The 27,455-nt window shown below is 36.9% G+C and overlaps 1 protein-coding gene across 3 annotated transcripts in view; it reads right to left on the bottom strand.

The window, feature by feature from the left end:
* Nucleotides 1-27,455, bottom strand: part of ADCY2 (adenylate cyclase 2) — a 203,550-nt gene that overhangs the window by 99,125 nt on the left and 76,970 nt on the right. For all 3 annotated transcript variants that reach the window (XR_014882352.1, XM_085220468.1, XM_085220469.1), the window contains one exon: nt 10,926-11,075. Coding sequence is in view for 2 of the 3 variants with exons in the window: in XM_085220468.1 (XP_085076594.1) it covers nt 10,926-11,075 (150 nt within the window). In the remaining variant the exon portion in view is untranslated. The remainder of the gene's footprint in view (nt 1-10,925; nt 11,076-27,455) is intronic.

Consider the following 27,455-nt stretch of genomic DNA (forward strand, 5'->3'; position numbering starts at 1 on the left):
AAGGGACAATAATCTTCAAGTGCACAGAATGCTGTAATAACAAGGAAAGGAATGAAGACTATTCACATTCCCTATGAAATGCACTAGCAGTCCTAAAATGCATTATAGGGTATTTAAGTTGGACGACTTGGAAAATACTCTCCAAAGATAAGAACTAATTGCAACAGATTGTCTTGGGAAGGTGTAGAAGCTCCACATTTTGAAGAACTGGCTGGACAGACACCTGAGGAATGATTCAAGAGTACTTGCTCCTGCCACCCAAGGAGAAGCATTAAATAATCTCTTCACATTTGAAACAACTTCTTCTGAGTTTTCAAAAGCATTCTGAGGTTAGATCAAAACCTTCTACTGAATTATATTTTGAAAACAGACCTAATAGGTCTGCTTCTGTTCAGGAAAATTGATGGGGTATTTTTCATTATACACAAATCTCTCATTTTAAAGGGAGCAAATTAAGTTCCCAAATGAGTTTGTATGTAAGAGGTGATGTAAAAGTGGTAAACCATTAAACCTACGCATTTTTGCTTTCTATCTCACTTTTCACTCTTGCTTTACGGTTTTTAATTTTCATCATCAGAAAACACATTGAAGTTGGAGGAGGCCAGAAAGAACTCATGAGAGGGTTTAGTAAGATTCTAGGAGGAAAGTCAGATTTCCATGAAATAAGGAAATCCTTGGAGTGGAAGTTCAGGATGGTGTTTACTTCCCCTGCTACAGCATTCTTAAAAAGTTAAACAATTTTTTGTCACAATGCAAAATTGACTTTCAGTTATGATCATACAAAAAGCTGCTTTTCAAACACAGACAAAAGCTTAAGCAGCCCCAGTTTTTCAGTTTAGCTCCTACTGTATCTGCTACCAATCAGACTTAGGAAAAAGAACAACAAAAACATTTATTGATGATAAGGACAATTGTTCACATGATAATTTAGATTTATACAAGCACACAATGTAGCACTGTTATTTAATGTTGTGGTTTAAAATTGAGCACAGAGTAAATGGGTTCCAATCCAGTCCATTTGCAGATTTGAAAATGCAGCTTACTAAGAAAAACATTTAAATTGAGTATTTTGAGTAGCATGTCTGAAATATTACAGGATATCTCATACTGGTTTCTACAAAGCTTTTGATCAGCTGGAAAAATAAATTCCATGCTACTATCAGGCAACTACTTGCCTCAATGTTCTTAGTTTTGAACAGCAATGCTCAGAAAATATGTTGTAAGTACACACAGGCCAAAGCACCTCAGGTTTGACAGAAACCTTTCAGTTCAATCAGTAAGAGTTTTGGCATACCTGTATCATTTGCCCTCCCCTGCCACACAAATAGAGTATAACCCTCTCAACTGAGTGATTTGTTATTTGAAAGAAAGAGACAAAATACAACAATACAAAATGTAGTCCTTGGAATCAGAAAAGCACACAGGTCACGAACATCTTTCAGAGAACTTCTCATTATTCGTTTCCATTTGAGTAAGCCTCCACATGCACATTATACACAGGAGTCTAAGCAATGCATCAAATATCAAAGGGCTGCTTGAAAAGAAGCCTGGTAACCTAAGGGAAAATGCTGTTATAATCTCAGTGTCTGAGTACAAACTGCTAAAACTAATGAGCTCTCTGATGGACAGGAAAAGATTTTCCTTTGTAAAGAAAAACCAAAGAAATCTTTGAGACATCACACAGCATGTAAAAATAAACAAAGATAACCATACCCAGTTTGCACTGAGGATAAATGCCATCCAGGAAATAAAAGACATCCGGTAAAACTTTGGTTGTGCACAGGTTTTAATTCTGTCCTGTAAGGTCTAGTATAAATGGGGCTGATTACACTGATCTTCACCTTTTCTACACTTTTGTCTGAATCATAACAAGAACAGTTTGATGAAGAGGTTGAGCAGGAAACCAGAAGCTACTGCTATAATGATTTTCCTATTACACTAATCAAAATCAAGTCACACACAAATCAGATTTCTGTGCAGTGAAAAATCCCAAATGAATCTGCTTAGAATATATCCTGCGGAAAGATGGAGAAGCTAAATCTATCATTTCTGCAAGTACAATCTTGAAATAACTGTAAATGAAGTTTTCCTGGCTAGACAGTGAACTTCTATTCTTAATTCTTGAAGACATTTTTGGAATAAAATGCAAAGCAATTTCCTTAAGAATTACAGAAAAGCTAACAACTCAATCCAAACAAGCACACTGCCACACACAGAAATTTCATGGACGAAGATGTTCATCATGTACACCACGATGTTCGAGCTATTTATGCTATTGTGAGGATTTCTATAACATGACTGAGATACACGATAGGTTAAAAAAAAAAAAAAAAGATTGGCTGAGGCCTGTAAGTCAACAGAATTGTACAGTTACTCCACATACAAAAAAGTATAATCCCTACTTTTAGGGAAGAATGCTTTAATGTAGAGACCTGAAAATGACATATCGAAGATAAGAAGAAAGGGATCCAGTTCAATTTAAATAATTTGTAGATAGATATAAAATAACAATTTTAAAAAATAGGCAATTAATTATGAGAATAATTAACAATTGAAAACTTTGATCTTGGTTGCCAAAAGATGTTCTTCTTAGAAAGAGAATTACATTTCAGCTACTAATTTTAGTTCTCACGATGAGGCTGGCAAAATCACAGGTGGCATGACAAAAATGAGCATTTGCCTGCCAACTGTATATTTAATGAGGATTATCAGGGTATCTATCAAAGTGTGACAATTAGTACCTGTTTAAACTACACATTTCTCTTTAAATGAAAGCAAAGCAGTATGACTCACTGGTTTTTCTGAAGATGCTACGTTATAAATTACTGCAGATCAACACATGGAGAAGCAGCTGAAATCTCATCTATTTTCCTGCAAAATAGTAAGTGACCTTTTCGCTCTATGAAGTGCTGAGGTAAAAACAAACATGACAAGCAGGAACTGCAATGTCTCTGTTGAGCAGTGCAGGAGACACTTGAGTAAGACATTTGCTAAGCCATTCATTTCAAAATAATGAACATCATGAATGTCTTCGTATGCATAACTAGATAGCCAGTGACGATACCTCCCCCTCCTAACAATGAAACTTACATTCCCTTTGGTGAAAGGCACAGTTTGTAACACTTGAAATCATTGTAAGCCTTACTCCTACTCAAGGGATCTCTCATAGGACCTACAAATCATTTAGCAGAACAAAAATCTGAAAATAGTGCAAGAAAAGCAGTCTTTTATAATAGTATTTTTCTACAAATCTAGGTCATTCCTCTGACCTTTAGAAAAAACACTGAACAGGAAATACCCCATAGGCAACGGACATCTGGAGTTATTCTGAAAACTGAAAAAGTTCAGGCAGGGGGTGAATCAACCACCCACACCTCTCCTCCAGCTCAACAGGGATGAAGCAGAACAGGCAAAGAACTGAGTTCCTCTTCAGCCCAGTCATCAAGCTGTGTGTACATAGTTGTGAATCTTCTACCGCTACCTTTGCTACTGTTTTGTTATGTTTTGTTTTTTTTTTTAATCCACAAGTCATGGTCATGACGCAAAACTAAAGCACAGTAATCAACAGATAAAACATGCCTGGATGTCTTATCTGTCATCCTGTGCTGTTAAGACTGATCTTTTTGCCAGTAGTTGATACGTTGGCTAGTCCACTGCCACAGGGCTCTTCAAAAAAATCACAGCAGTGCATTTTGCATTACTATGGAAGCATAAACTGTACCAACAAATCACATGAGCAAGAATCAAGACAGGGGAAAAAAAAAAGCAACTGCTGCTCAAAAACTGGAAGTTTCCTGATGAATTTATTGAAGTGCTTGCAGCAGTAAAGAGGAGGGCACAGGAATTATAATCCAATGGATATGAGAAGAAAAACAAAAAACACGTATGGGAAATAATATACTTTTATGGTATATCCAACGCAACACAAAACAAATGCAACCACTTTAATGCATCCCAGGTGCCTCACAGCACCTTTTTTTTTTGTCACGAATGACAGACACTTGTTTAGTAATATTACACTGACATACTTCTTGTTACCAGATGCAGAACACACTAATCTTTAGCACCTCTCCTTTTAATTTTCTTAGTTAAATAATAGAAATCATAATGAAACAACCATATTGAGATGTCTCCACTACAAGTGAAGTGAATTAACAGTATAGTCACTATAAGCAGAGTAAATGTTAGGAATAAATTTACAGTGCGTGTAACAATGCTATTAATAGAGTTAGATTACTTAAAGTGGAAAAATTCTTCAGGGTAATCCAGCAGCTATTCACAGTCACAATGAATGATGGTTAAAGTCTCAGTTGCTCTACTACCATTACTGGGAGAATCCTAATTATGCTCTATGATTTCTTTACATGCATTTAAATACACCTTTTTTTTTTTTTTTTTTTTAACCCCCAGAGATACTCAAAAATCAAATGTTCTAGAAATTGGAAAGCTACTATAGTCATCACTTCTACAGCAAACCAGTCCGTCAGAATAGGTTTATAGAGTACAAGACTGTGTTTTAAAGAACTGAAAAACAGACTGTCTAGTCTCATTTAACTGGTCTTTGTAAATATACCTCTGTAAGAAAATGGTGAAGTGGTGGCAAACTGGAACTAAACCACAATACCATTCTAAATACATCTTATTAGCAGAATTTGTCCAGCCCAGACCAAATTCTTTAAACTTCTTATAAAAAGCAAAAAACAAACAAAAAAAACTATTTCAAAAAATTTCCTGTTAGGGATCACACAGGTGTAGAAATTCTAGTAGAAGAGGCAACAGAATATCTCATCCCAACCTTAGCACAAAAAGCTAAACCCATTAGACTAAACAAAGAGTTTGAGCAAAAATACTGCAACCTGTGTATTTCCCTAGCTGCTGAAATGTTGACATGAGTTCCAAAATAAGTATCTTTGAACTCCTAACAGCAATAAAATAGAAGCAAAAGAATAATTGCCATTTCAAAATAATTAAACAGCGGTGCTGCTATGCACTTGCTCATTTTTCTGACAGACCTAATGAAGCAAGGGTGTATGTGTTTCTCTTCCACATCATATTAAAGTAACAGAATATAGAAGCATACAGTGGAAACTATTATATTAAGTGTGCCCGGATAGCAGCCTTTCAGTATCTAAAGGGGAGCTACAGGAAAGAAGGGGACAGGCTCTTTAGCAGGGTCTGTGGTGACAGAACAAGGGAAAATGGCTTCAAGCTCGAAGAGGGCAGATTTAGGTTAGATGTAAGGAGAAAGTCTTTTACAGTAAGGGCAGTGAGGTTCTGGCACAGGTTGCCCAGAGATGTGGTTGGTTGACGCCTCATCCCTGGAGAGGCTGGATAAAGCCCTGGGCAACCTGATCTAGCTGTGTCCCTGTTCACTGCAGGGGAGTTGGACTAGATGGTTTTCAGAGGTCCCTTCCAACTCTAAGGATTCTGATTCTATGATAAAGCTGAGGGCAGTACCAGAGAAAAGTGGAGATGCCAGAAGGTTTTCTGCCTAACAGTCTTAACTGTGCTTCTACTTTTCTGCACTAATTAGACTGCGTTAATTAACGCAGACTGTGACTCTTACTATTACTGTAACTGAAACACCAGTGATTGTCATATTTCTGTTAGATTAAGACATTAGATTAGATTCTGAGCTCTGTACTTGCAATATGACCCCTTTAGCCCACTATAAGAGTTGAGAGATAACTGGTCAAGCTGAATCCTGAAGATCTCTCAGCACCCAGATCCACCACCTTCCTGGCCAACCTTTCCCCATGCTTAACCCTTCTCCTGAGGAGGAAATGCTTCCTTCTAGTCAGGATTTTCCCTGTTGCAAATGGTGCCTATAGCCTCTCATCTGTTCACTCTGTGTCCCCAAGAATGAATTGAGCACATCTTCTTCATAAACTGCTTCAGGTAGAAGGCTGCTGCTAGGTCCTCACCAAGCCTTTCCTTCTGTAGCCAAGCATTCCCAGCTCCTCTGAGGTTCTCATCATCTGTCATAGTCTCCAGCTCCCTAATTAATCCTGTAGCCTATCCATTAATCCTGTATACTGTGGCCATCTTCCATGTGGCTTGCCTCACAGGAATTGGCACTTCCTCACAACAGCCTTTAATTCTGGTAATGACACATAGATTAAAAGAAAGGACTAGCGCCTCATCTGTGCGTATGTGTACAAACAAGCCTGCAGTAGAAAATGCATCCTAAAATTTAAAAGGCCAAAACAAATTCTCTCTCATTTTTCCTGCTTACTAACCTTGAAGATGCACAAAGAGGGGAAAACCAAAAACAAGGAAGCCCTCAGAAGACCTATTCTATGTTCACAACAATATTAATAGCTTACATTTTAAAATGCATTAATTGAACATACAGGAGCCCACATTTTATATATTAGCTCCAAATAACATATTTAAAATAGTTCTTTACTAACAGCCTCAGGTCTGAGAAATGTATGAGGTTTCTCTCATTTAGATTCATTTTAAGACAGTTTTGAAGTATTACAGTGCTCGTAATGAATGGTATTGCTTCACCATGTTTCAGTGAAAAAATTAAAATGCCATTCAAGGTTTTAAAATCTCATTCATTTTCATCTGCTACTTGAGCATTGTTTCTAAAACCATCATTATGCTGCCTCCTTTGTAAAGACACCATTTTAGGGAACACACTGAACACCAACACCTTACAAACATCTCTCTGCTGTTGTAAGAATTTCTTCGTCTGTGTTTCATAATGCAAAGCACTAGAAGGTAGAGAAAAGAGCAATTATGTTAACTACCTGCCAGAGTTAAGATCTTCCACTCAGTGATAGTGAGTCATTACCCCTACAAACTGTCAGCCAGGCTGCATCGGTCAGACAATGTTATGAGAGGCTATTTTAAAAATATATCTTGAAATAAGGCTGTAAATCTACGGAGGTCAGAATAGGAATAGTTTCACAACGCTCTTTCATATACACTCACAAGATAGAAAAGCTGTATGACAAGCACCAACGTAGGCATTTAAAATAATGTCTTTTGCCACAGGAGTTAACGAATCTTACAACACCAGGAAAACTAAAACCTGCAGAAAACCCTACAAAAACTCAGTTCATAAAAAAGCATTGTTCACAATACACAAACATCTAAACATATACACACATAGGAAAATGACCGTTATATAGGGCAAACCTAACCCAAGCCTAAGTAATACACCTATGCAATAAATCATATGAAATTGTAATGGCCCTAAGGGCTCTGATTATCAGCCCTGACCAGTGTAACTTGGGCCTCTAGCCACCGCCTCTTATCCACAGGCCCAGGAGACCAATTTTAGCTCACCCAGTTCTTCAGCCCCAGCCTGAGCCACGGTGTAGGAAATGGCTGTGGACCCTTAGTTGGCTTTCCAGTTTCACTTACTACTGGACCTAACACTGAAGTGTGGAACAACTACCTCGGCCTCAAACATGCCACGTCACCACAAACTTGCCTGATATTTTGGACTCTTGCTCAACACTGGCTGACACCATTGGGTGTGCCCAGCTTGTATTGTAGGATGAAGCCCTGGCTGGTGAGGTCTCTGCCCTGCAGAGAGATGTTATCACCCATGGCTTTCTATTCATTAGGGTACAGCCTTAACAGAAATACAGAGCAGCATAGGTACAATATTTCTAACTTATATCTGAATATATATATATATATATATATATATATATATATATATATGTGCACGCTCCTTTTTCACCAGATACCACTGTGCATCTGTCTCCCTCGATAACACTGAATGCTGTGTCTCTCGAGTTCTTTGGTTTAACTGTCAAGTAGTATCCTGATATGCTTATCTATTGATACAATCAAAATGGTCTACGCACAAAGATTATTCAAAGGCAAAGAAAACAAAATTGAAAAACAACAGCTACAGACTATCTGTATAGTATGTATACAGAATATCTGTATAGTCCTATTCTCAAACAAAATAAGTGGAAATTCATGGAATATTTTGGAATAAATTGTTTGTTTTTTGAAAGTGATTACAAAAGACATGACATCAGTGAGTGCAAATTCGATCTGGAGCCCTAAGTATTTAGAAGCACATCCTACATCCTACACTTGTGTGAAAGCAGCCTGTGGTGCTTCTCACCAAAGTAAATTAATATTGTGCTTGCATGTGAAAGATATGTCAAATTAAGGGCCATACTACTACATGGGTTAATAAAGGCTTTTATCAATGTCAATGTTTTTTTAACACGCACCTGCTCCTACTACTATTTCAGGGTACCTGACTCAATTCTCTAAAAACAGTCAGAAATATCATTGACTTGGTACCTGAATACTAACAATGGGGACGATCTCTTCTACCTCTTAATAAAAACAATATTAAAAACACAAACTAAAGTACAATCACTTCTAAAGTTTGCAGACATATAAGTACATCATCCTGGAGAAGAGACTCCTTCTCAAATGAATCCTCATTTATCTCTACATATTTAAGTATCCAGCATTTCTAAGTATAATGGCAACAATCTTGTAATGAGATAGAAAGTGCAGCAATGACATCAGAGCAGCAAGGTCCCAGGCTACAGCAAATGAGGATTTGCTCAAACACAACAACCAGGAGCACAGGGGTAAAGGAAATAAGCTGCTTACCTTCAGAAGCCCTTGGCATGCAAGGATCTCCAGTGTAAAACCCTTACTTCCACTGCCAACCCTTAAATGAGTTCTGGGAAGGGGTGGATCCTGGCTCCATCCTGGCTTCCAGTCACTCAGGTTCATTGCTTGCAGCTAAGTTCCCCTGGGTTGGCCCTGCCTTCCCACCAGATGCTCAATCACTGTTTCAAGCTGTGACTTAGCATTTCCGCTACAGATCTACAACCCCTTGATTTTTTTTTTATTAGAAAAACAGTGACATAGGTTAAAATACATATTATGAGGTTGAGGTAATAAGGATTAAAGAAATATATATAAGAAGATCAGGTGATTTAGTGGTTCATCAGAGGTAAAAAAAAAAAATCATTAATATTTATTGAATACTTAATTTACTCCAGTTTAATGAGCCATTGCCCTATCTACTAATAATGAAAATGCCCAAATCCAGACCTGCAATAGGCTACTTAGAAAGTGTGTAGATACATTAATTCATTTTATATGTTTATCAGTGAAAAACAGTTGCTTCTGCTTTCCATCCTGCTGGACTCTAACATGTAAGAGATACACAACTCCTGGAAAGAACAAAGAGGAAGCATCCAGCACAGAATTCCAAATATTTTACTTCTCTCTGTTGACAGACTCTCAGCTGTTTTTGTAATACCTTCAGAAATTCTAGGAAGCCAAAGTGATGTCTCTTCATAAAAGTTAGCAGCATCAAGTAAACAATACACATTTAAACAAATCACCAGCCAGCACTTCTACTCCATCAGTACTGACTTCTGCAAGAACCATCCTCACCCTTTTGAGAGCACCAGTTGATAGCGTGTCCAGTAACACTCCATCCTGATTCCTACAGATACACCAATGCATTTCCTGTACTTACAGGAAAACACAATCAATAATGGAAGCCTAAATCTTTACAACTCTGCTCAGGAAACTAAGAGCTCTGGTTTCTTCTGAACAAGAGACTGTGATGCCTGCTATGAGTTGTAGTGTTTGATTACAGCAGCTGAGTCTGGGCATAGAGGACGGCATTAAACTTCCTCTACTAAGTTGCCATAAGTCTAGAAGTAATCATGTCACCCTCATGTTTCTGGAGATTGTCTCATCAGAGTGGTACTGCTCCCAGGCTCAGGGCATTAGCTGCCCTGCACTCTGCTTACAAGCAGTCTCACTGGAACTCATTTGGAGATACACAGACTCACGTGCTCAACAGATGGGAAAATCTGCATTGCATAGTATCAGTTATTTAGCCTAGTGTTTCACTGTACACATCGCGTGGAGGCAGAGGTAGAAAATTATCTGTTCACAAAACTTCTTGTGCCTTATACACACTTATACTTTGAATCTGATCAGTGCCTTTATTTACTGCGTTCTCCTAAGGACTACCGTTAATGTCTTGCAGCATCTTCAGCCAGCATATGACCCAAATGTACAGCAGAATAAGGCTAGTCCTCTGAACACACAACATCTGTTGAAGCCACAATATAGACAATTCATTCACTTTCACTGCTTTTCAAAATGTTCGTGATGGATCTTAAAGGTAATTTAAAATGGCTGCTGATATTTGTGAGACAGACATGACAGTTAAGGTCAGTTTGTTGATAAAGGATCTCTTTTCCGACCCTTAACAGCTGATAAAGTTCTAGTCTGGTGACCCTGAGAGCAAAATATACCCATCTTCTTTACTACTTCATAAACTAATTTGTATTTCAAATTTTCTTAAATGAAACACCTATCTGTCAGGATGATAGGCACAGTAAAGAACTTGCAAAGAGACAAAGAACTATATAAAGCAATCAGAGAAGCCTTTTATTCAGCTGCTACAGTAAATGACAGATAGTCTCATTATGCAATTCCCCTAGCTCCTCTCAACACACCTGACCCCCGGAACTATATCACATGATTCACCAGTATTGTAGTCTCAAAAACAGTACAGTAATATCTTCTGGCAATGATTTTACCATACTTGTCTTGGGCGTGAAGAACTAATCATTCCCAAAGCATATATGTACATAACACTGTTCATCCAATGAAAAAAAACACAGAAAGACAAGTAAAACAGAATCTATAAAGCATTTTCAACATTCCTTATACAAAATATTTTCATAAAACAAATAGAAGAAAATATGTATTTGACAACACAAATAATTGTAATGCCTTCTTAGATGCAAACTGCACAAAACTCAGCTCAAAAGACTTTATGTATTTCATGAAGTAACTTTCAATAAGCATTCTTCCATTGGCAAGCCACCTACAGAGCACTGAACAGGAGATAGCACAAAAACAGCAGAACAGATCAAACATGGGTGTAACCTTACCTGTTGCCGCTTCTCAAATTCTAACTTGATCCGGGATTTGATGCAGTTGCATGTGTCCTGATATGTCTGCTGCAGTGCCAGCTCCATGAGGTGTTTGTGGTATGCTCCAGCCAAGTTTCCACAGATGAAAATGATTACATTAGCCAATATCTAGGGAGGTTAAAAAAAATAATAATAAATAGCTGTCAGGGAACTTATTCACATAAATTAGCAGTCCTAACCTGAAATGAAAGATTGCTGCAGTTATGTATTTTGCTTTTGTCTGATTCCTAGCAAGGGTTCACCTTTTAAAAAGCCTTCACATTGAATGCCAAAGTGATTATACCATTTTCACTGAGTATGAAATAAGAACATAACAAATGTTTGCCTATTCTGTGAGATAGACATTTAACAAAAAAATAAATTCAGTTCATGTTCTACATCCACTGCTGAACACCAATTAGGTGGGATCTACTTCTGTAAAGTGACAGCTATGGCTCCTAGAAACACCACCAGCAGCCAAGTGACTGCCATCCTATTTTGGCAAGACACTGTCTTTTGCAGTGCTATAGGATTAAGGAGTAAAAATACAACATCAACAACCTGGTCTGCATTTTATGTCACCCTGAACCACTATAAACATGAGCTATAAACATCAACCTTCCTGAGGATTTACGTAGTGAGACACGGTATCTTTCTTCCAGAATATACTTTTAGCTGCTGCATTTGTCTCAAAAACACAATACTAAATTTATAAAGTTTATACTTGAACTTATAGCATCAGATGCTCAGAGTGCACAACACATGAATATGAGAAATAAGTTTTCTTTAAAGTGAGATAAAAGTAGTTTAAATGAAACTTTTATTTTGAATTTGATGACAAAGAGATGACAGTGCAAATAAGAAAATTTCAACTCAGGACTGTTTTATGTTTGATATCAGTGATGTCACAGCACTCTCAACACATGTAGATTACTGAACAAAAATTTATGTGAGAGATTACAGTGGAGGGGTAATGCATGCAAACTGGCAGTCACAGTCACAGCCTCTCAGGGCAGTCTGAACCAGTGCTCCATCACTCACACACTCACAAGGTACAGCAGTGCTACCTGATGTTTAGGCAGAACCTCCAGTGTTCCAGTTTGTACACACTGCTTCATGTCCCATCACGGGGCACCACTGAAAAGAGCCTGGCTCTGTCCACTTTGCACCTCCCCTACAGGTATTCACACCCATTGATACAACCTTCCCAATCCTCTACTCCAGGCTGAACAGTCCCTACCTCTCTCAGTGTCTCATAAGAAGAGCTGCTTCAGTCCCTATTTTGCTATCTCTTCGTTGAATTCTTTCTAGTATGCCTAGTTCTTTCTCATTCTGGGGGGATACGAATGGGACAAAGTACTCCAGGTGCAACATTACAAATCTGTATGTACAGACCTCTGTTCAAAAGCTGCACATGCACTTACTAAATATACTATCCAGATTCATAAAGCTATAGACTATTCAATGCAAAACTGCAGGAATATAACAACCAAAACTAAAAAAAAAAATAATACACTGAGATAGCTAGATGGAGGAGTAAATTATGATATCATCTTCGCAGCCATAGAAAAACAGATTACAGTTTTATAACTGAACCAGATGAAGTGAGAAAATAGATGGAAACAAGTGAGTGACAAGCAAGGAAGCTAATTAACCAGGCTTTTCAGATTCTCAATGGGGTAATACAGCCCACATGAAGCTCTATGCATGCTTGCAGTACCTGAATTAGGCTGTTCAAAGCCTCTTGCCATACACAGTGGAGATGTAATACATAAGTGTGTAAGTGAATATGTAATAGAAAATGTGTTGAGAACAACCTCAGTTCTTGTGGCTAGGCAGAATTCATTCAGAAATGTATCACTAAGATATTAACAGAGAAAACTTGGATGAAATGAGAGAAAAAAATGGGTGAAGTGGTCTTTTGCTCAGAGCAATATTTTGTCTGTGTTGCTTGAGCATATATTTCTGTTTCTGCCAGTAAGTTATTGAGTGAAACATAAAGTGGCTATAAAAGGCTTAATGGAAAATAAAAATACTTGCTGAGTGCCTCCCTTCTCCTAAATCTTACTTTGTTTGTTTTTTTTTTTTTCCCCTGAGCAGCAGTCCAGTTTCAACATACGAGCTGGAGATGAGCACCATCTGAGGTTTGCAGTAGTCTCATATGCATTTTCCTGGAAGACACAAGTTCAAATTTTTTTGGACCAATGAAAACTTTACTAAGCTTGCTGCTTCCTAGTCAACTATTCTAATCAGTATGCAAGCATATGAAATATTCCTCCTGTTCTTCTGTCAGGCGTCTGCTCTGAGAAAAAGATTCCATGCTCTGAATCACTCCTGGATTAAAGCACTTAGAATGAATTCCTAAATTAAAGTAGCCTTGACATTTCTCTGAGCTGAACTCTAAAAATCTTGTTCTCTTCCCATATATCCCTCCTTTCCTCCAGCAGATTCACGTTGAAAAAGAGAAGTGCTGTGGCCCTTCTGGTAAGAAACTCTGCATTTTGCTATGAGAGCTCTCATCAACTGTGCATGTAAAATTGTCATCAAAAGCCTTTATAAAAGAATTAAAAGGCACCCAAATAGCCTACACAACATGGTTAAGGCTCCTGTCAAGCAGAGTAAGACTGAGCTACAGAAAAGATTGTAATGCAACAGCAGAAACAGTACTGAATGACTTCTAACACATGAACCTATTTCATCTTTAGAAACAGACACTGTAGGAAGGAAACCAAGAAACAAAACAACCCCCAGTAATATCCATGAACTATAGAAAGCTTCTACTCCATTTTCTAGATGGAAATACTGAGTCACACAACAGTCCTACCATCTCTGAACATACAGTGGAGAGGCAAGTCCACCTCTTGGGCTACCTGGGTCCCTTTAAATATATCTACTGACTGTATACACTGTGGCACTTCGTACTTAATGCCTAAATACAATGTCTATAGAAGTTGATTTAAATATGAATAAAAAAAAAACAAAGAAAAGACAGACAAGATATCACCAAGAAGTGTCTTCATATACTCCAAGTGTCAGCCTGCACCTCTAGTCACCCAAGAATGCCTGATCTACCATTCCTGATCTCTCTTCCTTCTTTGGTATACTAACAACTATACATGCTTACAGGCAACAAGGCACTTTCTGAATTGTATTTTTACAATCAAGCAGATGTTTTCTCAATATCAGAGAATATAAAATGGTCTGATGTCTAGTGCTTAACTAACAAAATAGATTATATTTAAAAGCAAATGAAGACAAAGTAAAGTATCTGACTAATTTCTCAAGAGAGTTGTTAAGTTAACTGAGTTGTTTACAAAATGCAGTCTGTTATATAGAATACAGTGCAATAGTACAATTTCCTATTTCAACTGATGAAAGCTGCCTACAAATGCATGTGTATACAAGTAAGTACTACGGTATATAAAGAGTAAAGATTTAAATGAAAGCTGAAGAATGGACAAGAGAGTATAATTTATAACGTCTGCATGGAAATTAATGGGAGACAAAGAATTATTGTATCACTGCCAAGGTGCAAGTTCTCTGGCTCTGCAAAGACAAATCGTCTCTCTCCCCATTGGATCTTTTTTTTTGATGGACTGTGTGACAAAACAAGTGATGGATGGTGTGACAAAACAAGTTAGGAAACAAGTCATCTTGCTTGGTTTATTTAAGGTTTTAGATTCAGGCAATATTCAGCCAGAAAGTATACTCTTCGCATTTAAAAGAAACTGAAAAGCAGAACCACAGAATCACAGAAACAGCAAGGTTGGAAAAGATCTACAAGATCATCCAGTCCAACCATCCACCCATCACCAATAGTTCTCACTAAACTATGTCCCTCAGCACAAAATCCAAACGTTCCTTGAACACCTCCAGGGTCAGTGACTCCACCACCTCCCTGGGCAGCCCATTCCAGTGCCTGACCACTCTTTCAGAAAAGTAGTATTTCCTAACGTCCAGCCTAAATCTCCCCGGGCGCAGCTTGAAGCCATTCCCACTAGTTCTGTCACCAGTTACATGAGAGAAGAGGCTGACCACCAGCTCACTGCAACCTCCCTTCAGGTAGTTATAGAGAGCAATAAGGTCTCCCCTGAGCCTCCTCTTCTCCAGACTGAACAATCCCAGCTCCTTCAGCTGCTCCTCATAAGGCCTGTGCTCCAGACCTCTCACCAGCTTTGTCACCCTTCTTAGAACCTGCTCCAGGGCTTCAATGTCTTTCTTGCAGTGATGGGCCCAAAACTGGACACAGTACTCAAGGTGTGGCCTCACCAGAGCTGAGTACAGGGGGACAATCACTTCCCTGTTCCTGCTGGCAACACTTTTCTGATGTAATTCAGGATACCATTGGCCTTCTTGGCCACTCGGGCACACTGCTGGCTCATGTTCAGCCAAGCATCAATGAATATCCGCTGGTCCATTTCCTCTACGCAGATTTCCAACCACTCCGCCCCAAGCCTGTAGTGTTGCCTGGGGTTGTTCCGGCCAAAGTGCAGGACCTGGCATTTGGCCCTGTTGAAACTCATCCCACTGGCTTCAGCCCAACTATCCAGCCTGTCCAGATCCCTCTGCAGGGCCTCGCTACCCCCAGGCAGATCCACACTTCTAGCCAACTTGGTGTCATCCACAAACTTACTGAGGGTGCACTCAATGCCTCATCCAGGTCATCAATAAAGATATTGAAGAGGACAGGCCCCAGCACTGACCCCTGGGGAACACCACTCGTGACCGGTCGCCAGCTGGATTTAGCTCTATTCACTACCACTCTCTGGGCCTGACCTTCCAGCCAGTTCCTCATCTAGCCGACAGTGTACCTGTCCAAGCCACGGGCTGCCAGCTTCTACAGGAGAATACCGTGGAAGACAGTGTCAAAGGCTTTGCTGAAGTCTAGGTAGACTACATCCCCAGCCTTTCCATCATCTACCAGACAGGTCACTAGAACAGGTTGCTCAAGCAGGACCTGCCCTTAGTGAACCCATGCTGGCTAGGCCTGATTCCCCAGTTGTCCTGCACATGCCACGTGATCTCCCTCAAGACAATCTGCTCCATAAGCAGTACTTAAAAAGGATATGTTTAGCCATAGAATTCCTAATTTGCACGGCCACCACACACAATGCCAAATACTATTATTTTAGTAAGCATATCAGAAGCTTCTCCATGTATTGCACACAATATTTTGGCTCAGGAAGATCTGGGAAATAAAAATCCATTCTTTAATGATCGTGACATGTTTTAATACACTGAGGTATTTAAATCCTCAAATGCTCATGAAAACCAAAATAAAAACATGCAATGAATGAACTGACGAACTACGAAGCTTCCTAAGATCCTTTATCTGTATCAAGCAGAAACTTAGGTGCTTTTTTCAGTAGAATCAGTAAGAATAAAAACAAATTGCAATTTTGCAAGAAACAGTTCATTTGAACAAAAAGCTAAGAATAAAAAGCTAAGATTTACTTGAAACTAGAGAGTAAAAAAAAAAAAATCATTACATTTTATTCCAGATATCAGCAAAATTCTCTATATTTTTGAACTGCTACCAAAAAAATAGTAAAAGGCCCCTTTGTGGATGGGCACAAAGACCTTTTACAAGATAGGAAGTAACAAACTTGTGACTACATGGCACTGTCTAATTTGTTTGTGTAGTTTGCTTCTTAGCTGTTGCAATAGAGCACTGTGGACATCAGCAGGATATCCTTTTCTCTAGTATCTGTGTTATTTGATGTGTTTTTCTTTTTATCATTATTACAGAACTGAGATTTCTCACTGCTTCAGGCTGTTTTGTGGAATGACTAGATTTGTTTTGTTCAGTTCTGCACATATAGAGAACTGATCTATATGCCATTGTGTATGAAAATAGATCATAAACTGTAAATTCCCAAATCAAAACAAGCAAACAAAAAAGAATACGCAGAGAATCAGAGTTATGGTTTCTTTAGAACACTTCACTGTAATACAGAATATAATTGACCGATTAATTATCTCATACTTTTAAAATATTAAAGTAATTTTTGCCAGAAGAAAACTCATTTTCTTCACTTAGAAGGAAAAAGCCAGCCACTGCACTCCCCTTTCTGCCTCAAGGAGGAAAGTTATTTTGGGTTTCCATGTGCCTCATGGCTCATTTTATTTTTTTGTGACTAAAACTGCTTGAACATATTTGAACATGTGACTGATTGGAGAAAAAAGAAGAAATCTGCAAACCTACTCTGATGCATATTTAGGTAAAACTAAACATTTTGAAACCAGAATCTGTAAACAACTGCTATTTTCATCCAGAATAAAATCTTAACTGTTATCCCAGAAAGAGAGCTCCATGTCTTTTAAACAGCCTCGGTCTTCTCCAAGAAATTCTTCTCCTTCACTACTTAGTAAAAGACTGAAAATTGTCATATGTGTATCTGCCCCATAGGATCAGACACCAAGTTAAATGTGTAACAAAAGATTTCTCCTCCCTTTCCCACAACAGGACTATTATCATAATCGCCCTCCTGTACTATCTACCAGCCTTTATGAAATTTCTTTATTAAACAAATCTCTCTAAACGCCTTCCAGTCTTGCAGAAATGACTCAAAAGCTTCAAAAGTTGTCAGAAGAAGGATAAAGTAACACAAAAACAAACTGATAATCACTTAAGCTTCATTTCTGTAACAAATGGTGCTAAAAATAATGTTAAATTAGACAACACACTCACTACAACTCATTACAAGGCTTCTTCCATCTTCTTTTTGTTCGGACTACCCTAATTTCTAGAGTTTTCGTTCATCTTTCTTATTTTTAGATGCACAAAGACAGAACTGTAGTATGTTAACAGCCATTTCTGGTTCTAAAATAGCAAATGATTGAAGTCAGTATGAGGCAACTAACTGTTCGGTAGAGGACGGAAGAATTTTTATTATCGTTATTATTTCCTAAAAAATCAAAATACATGCTACATAATTAATTATTCACATATCATTAATATATTAAGAATGATAGAAAGTTATTTAATTAAGCAGGTCACAGAGGTAAGAAGATTTAGTAGCTGATGGAATAAATTAATTCTGTGAATTCAAGACTTTATATCTTGAAAGTCACTTTGGGATTCTTGAGTTATTTTTTTTTTCAATTATTTAAAAACTTAATATTCAGTTGTTACTGACAAAATTAAATATATAAAAATTCAAAAGTTCAACTCTTCCTGAAATTAAAACCATCTAGTTTCTGTACTCAAGATTAGGGGGGAAAAAAAGAGAGAAAAAATAGTTAAGTATATGCTACATATTTCCAGATATCAATATACAATGAAATTAAAATCAGTGGAGACTAGCGTTACATGAACAACCTACAATATCCTTCTATCCTACTGTGAACTGCTGGCAATTAATACATTTGATTTAAACTAATAAACAGACAACAATAATTAGACATTTTAAAAACATATTTTATATGATCTCTAAATGAAATTGTGATTCATATGAGACTAGTGTTTTAGGCAATTTTTTTCCTCTCTCACTATTCCTAATGAACTGGATAAGATTTTTAGAAGATTCAGTCCTCAAGTACTTGCTGTGCTTGTCTTATGACTAAGGCAATCTTTGTCAACTTTATTTTTCTTTATTTGAAGCCTGTGCTAGGAAACAGTGGGATTTGCCTATTTACTTTAAGAATAATATGCAAAAGAATATACATGGTGATGTATAGGTAAAATCGGGGAAAGAGATGAGCTGCAGAAATGGACTAAAAACTTAATAATTGGTTTATATTATGAAGTAGACACTGAAAAGTCTTCATGCTGCTGCTTCCAATTCATTTCATTTGTATTTATCTTCACGCAAAAGATGAAAAATATTTTCCCTATGTCACGTTTCAGACCTGCAGAGATGTCATTAGTCACGTCAGATTTTCTCTTTCAAAATCTTTATATGAAGTACATTGGATATCCTGAACAAAAGTATTTTCTAAATTACATGGTGGGATATATTCTGACTAACATCTGAAAGATCAATATACTACCTCACTTTCACAGCAGTACTAACAACAACCCCCGCAGAGCAGCATGTGGTTACACATTACAGATGCTTAAAATACTACACAGCATTATAAAGAACAGGCTGTTACTCTTAAAATAGCTGGGAGCAGTCATTAAACAAATGCAGGTATTGCCCAGCAAAGAAACAAATTCCACATTCCATTCCATGCTTCCACGTTTATTTGATTCTTTAAATGTAAGAACCTACCATTCATCCTTATCTTCTGTTTCATATCTTTTAAAGAAGTATTTATCCAAAAATTGATCTTTTCTCCTGGCTGTTCAGTTGCCTGAAAATATTTGGGCAAAGGATTTTCAAACGTCTTGGAAATCCAAATAAAGCTATCAATTAAATCAACCTCATTCACATTTGTCGATGCCTTCAAAGAACTTCAAATCTTCTTAAAGTGAAGACCTCCCTTCTTACAATATATTATATATGTGTATATATATATACACACTTTCATCTAAACGCTCTTCGAACTCTTTTCTCAACTGCATATGGATACAAAAGCATTCTGCAACATCTTAAAATATTTTTGTATGGACTAAATGTTTTCATTTTGGCAGATAAACTTCAGTGGGGTAAGCAGATTCCAAAATTGCTGATAATGCAAGTCTGATCACATGGTAATAAGCAGAATGACTTCCACTAGCAGTAAAAATTGCCACAGCAACAGGTAAATTGAAATAGACCTGTAAGCATTTTGTAGCTAAGCTACTGAGTATCCAGCATGAATGTTAACTGTAATTAAATCTTAAATAGCTTATAGTTAGTTTATATAATAATTGAAGAAAAAAAAAAATCAGGTTTCCATATCATCATTTTCCAACAAATTTTCAAATACCTTCATTGTTCATATTTTAATTTCCTTTTTCTTGCGATCAAAAATACTATCTAGAGGTTTAACTTTAGAAATGAATCTGCAAATTCTACATACATATATAAAAAAACAGATTTTATATTATGAATGCATGTTGTGAAAATGAAATGACAGTGAACATGGCAAAGTCTTCCCTTCCAAGGAATGAATTTTAGAAATCAAATGGCTTTAATATTGTGAACATGAAGACAAAGGACACAAAATTTGGTGGCAATGTCATTTCCAGGGTAATCTTATGATTACCTGCAGCACTGTCCTACCAAGTCGGTTTTGCATTTAACGCATTTATTACAGGTTCATTTACAGTTTGTGTACTACTTTTCTAAGTATTTTACAAAAGATAAGATGTGTGAGTATTACTGAAATTCATCAGGACACTTTGCAAAAACTGACAGGCCCCCCTATATACGAAGAAAAGTTACCGGCAATATAAAGAAAATATTACAATTTCCAGATTATTACAGTCATGTTGTTGCTATATTTATTAATTTAAAACTTTGTTATAAATTTTACTGGAATAATGTTGGAACACCATTGATAAGGTAGGAAGAAGTACATGAAAATACAGTCTATCTCTGTGAATTCAAATAGCAAAGAAATTGCTCTCTGCAGCACCCTTAGGAGGGGAAGTAGAGGGAAGTGTTGAGCTCTGCTTCTTCAAATAGATGGCAGGATGGGAATGGTATAAAGCTGTGCCAGGGGAGGGTCAGGCTGGGTGTTAGGAAAAATTTCCGTACTATGAGAGTGGTCAAACACTGGAACAGGTTTCCTACAGAGGTGGTTGATGCTCCATGACTGTCAGCGCTCAAAAGACAATTGGACAACGACCTCAGTAACATGCTTCAATTTTTGGTCAGCCCCGAAGAGATGCAGCAGTTAGACCTGAAGGAGGTCCTTTCCAATTGAACTATTCTTTCAGTCATTTCCATGTAAATGTCTTTAACTTCAGCCAGAGTTGCAAACAATAATGTTTCTATATCATTATATTAGACATTATAAATGCTACATTTAGTTTCTAAAAACAAGTTTGAAAAAAAAAAAAAAGCCTACTTCATTTTAAACATACTTAACGAAAGAACAGTTAATACTACTGTGAATAAAACCCCAAAATTCTAAGAAGCAAATTACATATAAAATTCTCATTTATGAATGATGGTTGTTTTACCTTAATCAAAACATTCTGATTAAAAAGCATTACTTCATCAGTTTGGTAGAAGCCCAGACAAAACATTTTAGGAAACAGTAAGCTGCTTTGCTACATATGAAAAGACAGAAATTACAAGTTAGTTGCACAGCCAGCAGCTAATAAGCCTGAGTGATAACTGAGAGACACTGCTATGATACATTGCATTACCTATCTCCTACACACTTGATATCCCATATATCTTCTATATGTTTAATAGCTGAACACAAAGCTGCAAGACCAAAACTCAGAGGTTAATGTCATATAAAACCTGTTTCTTCAACCAAGGACACAAAAATAAACAGTAAAAGAGTAATCATTTATCACACCCAGCATTAATGATAATCCTTGCGCTGCGTTACTTGCTCCAGTGCAAGCAATTCTCAATCCTATTATCACACCTCTTTGTTCTCCTGTCATTGTCCTTTGGGATGTCACAGAGAACATGTTGGGATATATGATGTCTTGTCTGGAATACAGTTACAGCTGTAGCTCAGTCACTCACTTCTGTTATGAGGTAAAATAGTGAGAAACATACGAAACACTCTTTTGTAGAAGTTTCAAGAGAACAGTGAGAATAGCTTAGCCTGAATCACACTACTGCCCTACCAGGAACAATCCGAACTTGGAAGTGCTCAATGTAGTTGGTAGCAGTCAAGCAGTCAGACCACTGTACAAAAGGACAGCAAGAGCACACAGTCAATATGACGCACAGTGGTAGTACACTCCTCTCAAAAGGGGTAGACAAAAAAAAAAAAGGGAGTAAGGAAAAGAGCCATGAGGAATACTTTTCAGTGTGGAAAAAGGACACTATTTTGGAAAATTTTCAAAGATTGACACATCCTAGATAGAGAACAGAAAATACAGGGATTACTGCGGCAACAGTAAACAGTCAAAACATCTAGAAGATATTAATGAAACAACTATACTCCTTGAAATGTGATGTTGGGGAAGTTGATATTTTTATAAACCCTAAGCCCTTTGGAAAAACTTACGGGAGAATAACTGAGCAAATTTTATAAAATACAAAGATGCATTCATTTTGGAATTGCTAGGACTCGGGCAAGTAGAAAGAAAGAGATGTCAGCCATGTTTTAGAGAGGGCTAGTAGCTAATAGCTGGATTCCAAGAACAGTTTTAACCACAGAACATATGCAGGCAAATGGCACTACTCAGTGTTTGTGATGGATACACAACTACTACATATCAGAAGAGAGGATGCAAATACTGCACTTTTCAGATACTAAAAATAGTCAAAAATAGTTTGAAAAATAAAAAAGTCTTTCACGCATTTAAAATACTCTAAGTTTTACTAGCACTTCTTTAACATTCCTAGCAATTGCTGTGTTCAACAAATGACTAAATTAATTGAGATAAAAGTGTTGGGGTTTTTTTTAATGCTAAAATACACGAAGAATCGTACAAAGAATTTGGTATGAATTAAACTAGTAAGAAATAAAAACAGTGTTAGAACAGCTCTCTAATACATTTAATGAATACATTTTAAAAGCAAATTAAAATTGATTCTAAATGCATCTCAAAAAGGATCTAGCTGGTTTAATGAATTTTTCTTCAGCAGACTATTTTTCCACAATTGCTTTGTATATTTTGCCTGCTATTTTACATTGCAGGCAGTATTAAAGTGTTATTTAAATGATCCTCAACCAATCCTCCAGCATTAATTTAATATTCAATCCAGAGCTCATAATAAGTAACATGCTTATTGTCAGCTTGAAAATGCTTAATGGATAAATCCAAACAACTACCAGTAGGTAATTCAAATAAAAAAAAATATATTTTTTTACAAAAAAAAAACAAAAAGCAACAACAAAAAAAAAACCTCAAAATCCAGCATATCATCATTTTATATCATTAAAAATCAATTAAATATAAACCACAGTAGAGAAAGTTCATTAAAAATTTCTATTATGGATGTAAAAAAAACCTTAGTCTCCAACGATGGCTAAAGATTAGTATCAAATAGTTATTTAAGGACTGAAGTACAAATGGAATACAAAAATTAGTACAACTACAGATTTGTAAGTTTTTAAAAAGTTATAATTACAGAGAAATTACCTTACAGCAGAAGAAAATGTAAGAAATTTTCAAGTACAGAAATAATTTTATTCATAATGGTAGCTTCTGTATTAGTCATACTCTGAAGAAACACTTAATGAATGAAGTTCTTTAAAGATCTTGTCGTAGGACCAGACAGTGTTCAGGCTGAAACATGATGCTGATCAAGATGGTAATAGAAGCAAAAAGACTGTCATAGACACTTTTAAGAAAATGCATTACAGTTACAGATAAAGCTCTGAACCTAAATGTCTCCCAAAGTAATGGTTCATTTAACACAATCAAATTATTCTTATGTTATTAACATCTGATAGCATGTTTTAAAAGCTGGATATTTCAAATATTATATTTGAGTATCATATGCTGCTTTCCATCAACCAACCTCTCTTTTCCACAGGTCCCTTTTCTTTCCCAATGAAATTCAATGACCTTACAGTCACGACAGGAAAAGCTGAAAAAAAATGAACCAACTGCACAGCTGCCAACTATCTTGCTCTTCATCATGTGTCAGGTATAGATGTACAATAGCTAGAGAGTATGGTATCCAAGGACCGTACTCCCCTCCCTGTGCTGTAGCAGAGGAATGCCTCCCCACTTTTCTCATGTAGTCTCCAGGCAGTCTGCCTAGATCCTACAGCAGAGTGGATCCCCAGGCAAGGAAAAATTACAGGCTATACAGTAAACAATAATACATGAACTGTAGAGAAAAATACACAAAAGGGAGAGTAGCTGGCAGATGACTAAGTTTCATATACTGCATTTTAGACTAGATATGTCTGCTATTACTGTTAAAAACAAAACAAATTAAATACTTCATATTTGTCTCTAATCTAGCCTGTTTACGGTAGTTACAGGAACTTCAATCATATCATAGGAAATGTTTTCATAAACGAGGAAATTTAAATCACATTCAAATAAAAATATTTTGGAAACAAATTAATGTCATGTGTTTTAACTTGCCTATGCTGTGCACGGTTGATAATTTTTTCAAGTACTACTGCAGTAGAGGGCTCTGAAACAACCTGTGATGTTACCTGACACACAGTGAATCAGTCGTTAATTAAGGTCAGCATGACCTAGATCACAGCAAACATCTCCGAGCTGTAATTGTGACAGGAAAATCAGCTCATGAGATAGAATCAAGCTTCCTCTATGTTAAGGAAAACAAATCAATTTGGATTTTAAAGCAAGGGTATAATGGTACCAATGTAGATACAGAAAGACTCTTTAGAAGCTCCATGACATGAAAGTAGAAATAGATTTTTATTTTCTTCTCTTTGTGCTGTTTCAAAGGTTGTCAAAAGCAATCACCATCATTGCTTACTTTGTGGAGGGGGAAAGCCAGCAACCTTTATAAGAATTGCCAGGTTAGGAATATAATATTGATCTGAGCAACAGTCAAAGGATGCTGCCCTAGATTATTCCCTACTCTTTCTCCTCTAGTTATCCATCATTTTTATGAAGCTTTGTATTCAAAGCCCCAGCAGATCAAAAGGCCCACACAGCACCACTACCTACAGCAATGATGTCCCACTCCAAAAACACTACCTCCTGAAACCTCACAACTCACTGCAAGGCAAATGGGAAATGGATTTGCAAGACACCCCACTACCTAGCAATAAATTTCCTTTTATTGTGGAAACAAAAGCACAATACAATCTTCATAAGTGAATCCTCAGGCCCACAAATACCTTTAAAATCTGGTCTTAGTTCATTTACGTTAAAATATCCTGTTTACACCTCAATCATATTTGGCAGCCAGCAGCTCAAGAGACTTCCCTCATCCCTTCTCCTTCTGCCAACCTATTCCTCCTTCTTGAGTTTTTATGCATCTCATAGAATGGTCCCAACCAACTGCAGCCTATCCCTTGCCTTGAAAAGGAAGTAAAGCTTCTCATCTCAAAATTAAATCCATTGAGATGTATCTAGCATGCCAAAGGCTCAGTCTCATAGGTGTTCTAAGAGCCAGCTCTGTCCTGCTCAGTCACTGCTAGTCACTTTGTATCACTAACAGAGCAAAACTGGCTTTCAAGGTATTTTCTGTGGGAGCTGCTTGCTTTCACAGCTGTGGCAAAAAGGCTACTAACCATTCTGTTTCTCTTAAACCATTTGTAACGGTGGTCTTGCAAAGTTAAGATGCTCAAAAGGCAACCTGGGCAGCCAGATCTTACAGTCTTTTAAACTAGATGTATGGTAACAAAGATCTACGGTGGCTCACAAGAACTATCGAGGGTCCGCAGTAGGCCAAGATTCAGAGCAAAGAGACATTGCTATAGAGAAAATGAAAGCTTGATTCAGTTAAGCTATATAAGCCTATAATACATAGGACCAGATGAACCTCACAGCTCCTCTTAGATTTTTAATCCTTACAGTAACTTCTGCTTCTGTCTGATCAGCTCACTGAGGCATTTTCTGGCCCTAGACAAATAAAAGTTACAATGATTTCCACGCTCATACTGATGATAAAATGCACCTCCTATTCCAGGTGAAAATTAATTAAATTCCTCATAGTGCAGAAGGAAACAATAGACAAAATCACAATAAAGAAACCCCTTAAGTTGCATCGATTTTTAGAAGACTTTAAGAAAACAGGATGACTTATATGAACGATATGAAAATACTTTAAAATGACGCAGTATTTCAGGATATTCATTAAATCCATTACGAGTATACAAGAGTACGGCTAAATTTAAGGCTTTCTTTTCCAGATCTGACTTCTTTCTCAAAACCTGCATTTTCACACAAATACAGCATGTTGAAAAAACATTATATATCATGCCTAAGGTCAAACTGTAGGAAGACAAATATTAAAATCAGCATCCACCAATGGGATGTAAAAAATGGAAGAACTGAGCAGAAAAATGACATTTCAAAAATAATACTTCAAGAGATAAAGTCAGAGATACGGGTCAGCTCTTCTGAATAACAAAGAACTGTACCTTGGCACTGATTAACTCTTATCACTGCTCTACTCTTAGAAAACACAAAGTTGAAAATAGTTATGCAACTGAATGCAGCTTTGGATTTGTTTATTTTATCCAGGTCAGCAAACTTCTTACAAAAACTTTTGCTGAATGTCTTTTAATTTGATTCTCTTTAACACTACAAGGAAAAGGAAAAACAAAGCAAACCAAAGCAGTGGAACAAGTAAATCTGGCTGCCAAAATAGAATATTAATCATATTTGCTGTTCTCTTTTCAAATTAACTAAAGCATAGTTATGTAAATGTATGTGTGCAGGAGAATTATCAGCTTGTGGAGGATTAATTAAAAATATCTGAGTTTTTTAATAAGAAGTAATTATTTTTTTACATTAGGGCTTAGCACTGTCACTTACCTTTACTATCCTTTATCCCTCACCCCTCAACCCAAAATAATATGAATATCAATATAGGGAAGATAAGTATCAATACCTTTAATCCATGCATACACTATTTCTTGTTAAAGACCATTCTGCCTCCCCCAATAATCAGGCTTTCAGAATGAAATTTGCTTCATCATATTGTCTGTGTTTTAATTTATGAATGATCTAACCTGACAGTCTCATGGAAAAGTGCAGCCTTTTATAAACACACTGTAAGGAAAGAAGACTTCCATACACAGTCCCATGATATTCAAATGTCCTTAACTCTAGTTGGACTCAAGGAACTAAAATGGAAGATACTTACATAGGAACTTAATTTAGACAGACTGATACCCAAAAGACCTTGTTAGCCACAGCAGAAACACAACAATGTAGTATGGAAGCAATATTCTCAACACATTTCAGAGCCTTTGACTTGCTTCTCAAATTCCGCGTTTAGGAAGAAGGAAATTTTACACACACATTTATACATACACAAACACAAATACTGTCAAGACTTATATAAAGGAAAACGCCATTAAAGTTAAAATGATTAACTCCACACAATATATCATGATCATTACCTGAAAAATAGTGAAATACCTGGGTCCTAAAAGTTGAACTGATCTTCAAGTCTGGCTTTAAAAGAACATGTATAGCTTGAACCTCATACATGCTCCAGTTCTTCTCATATCTACACGTTCAATGCTTGATAAAGGAAGGGTCTAATATATAAAATGTAGTACCCCTTTGAGACACTGCTCATTGTTCCTAGCCTTTCGTGAACTGAGTTTATTAGGATGAGGTAAAAATATACATGCATTATATATATACAGTGCATTCTGAGAATTCTCTCATCAGCAGCTACACAATTACCATGCCTTCTTTCACCATCCAGTTAATGAGCCAGTAACTGCGTATAACTCAGACACACTGCCATTTTTCTGTTTTTGAATTCATGGCCATTTACTTTGGGCAGTTACTTTTTTCTTTTTTTAAAAGAGAAATACAGTTGT

The sequence above is a fragment of the Meleagris gallopavo genome, chromosome 3 (genome assembly GCF_905368555.1).
Source record: "Meleagris gallopavo chromosome 3, MGAL_WU_HG_1.1, whole genome shotgun sequence".
In the NCBI taxonomy this organism is placed as follows: Eukaryota; Metazoa; Chordata; class Aves; order Galliformes; family Phasianidae; genus Meleagris; species Meleagris gallopavo.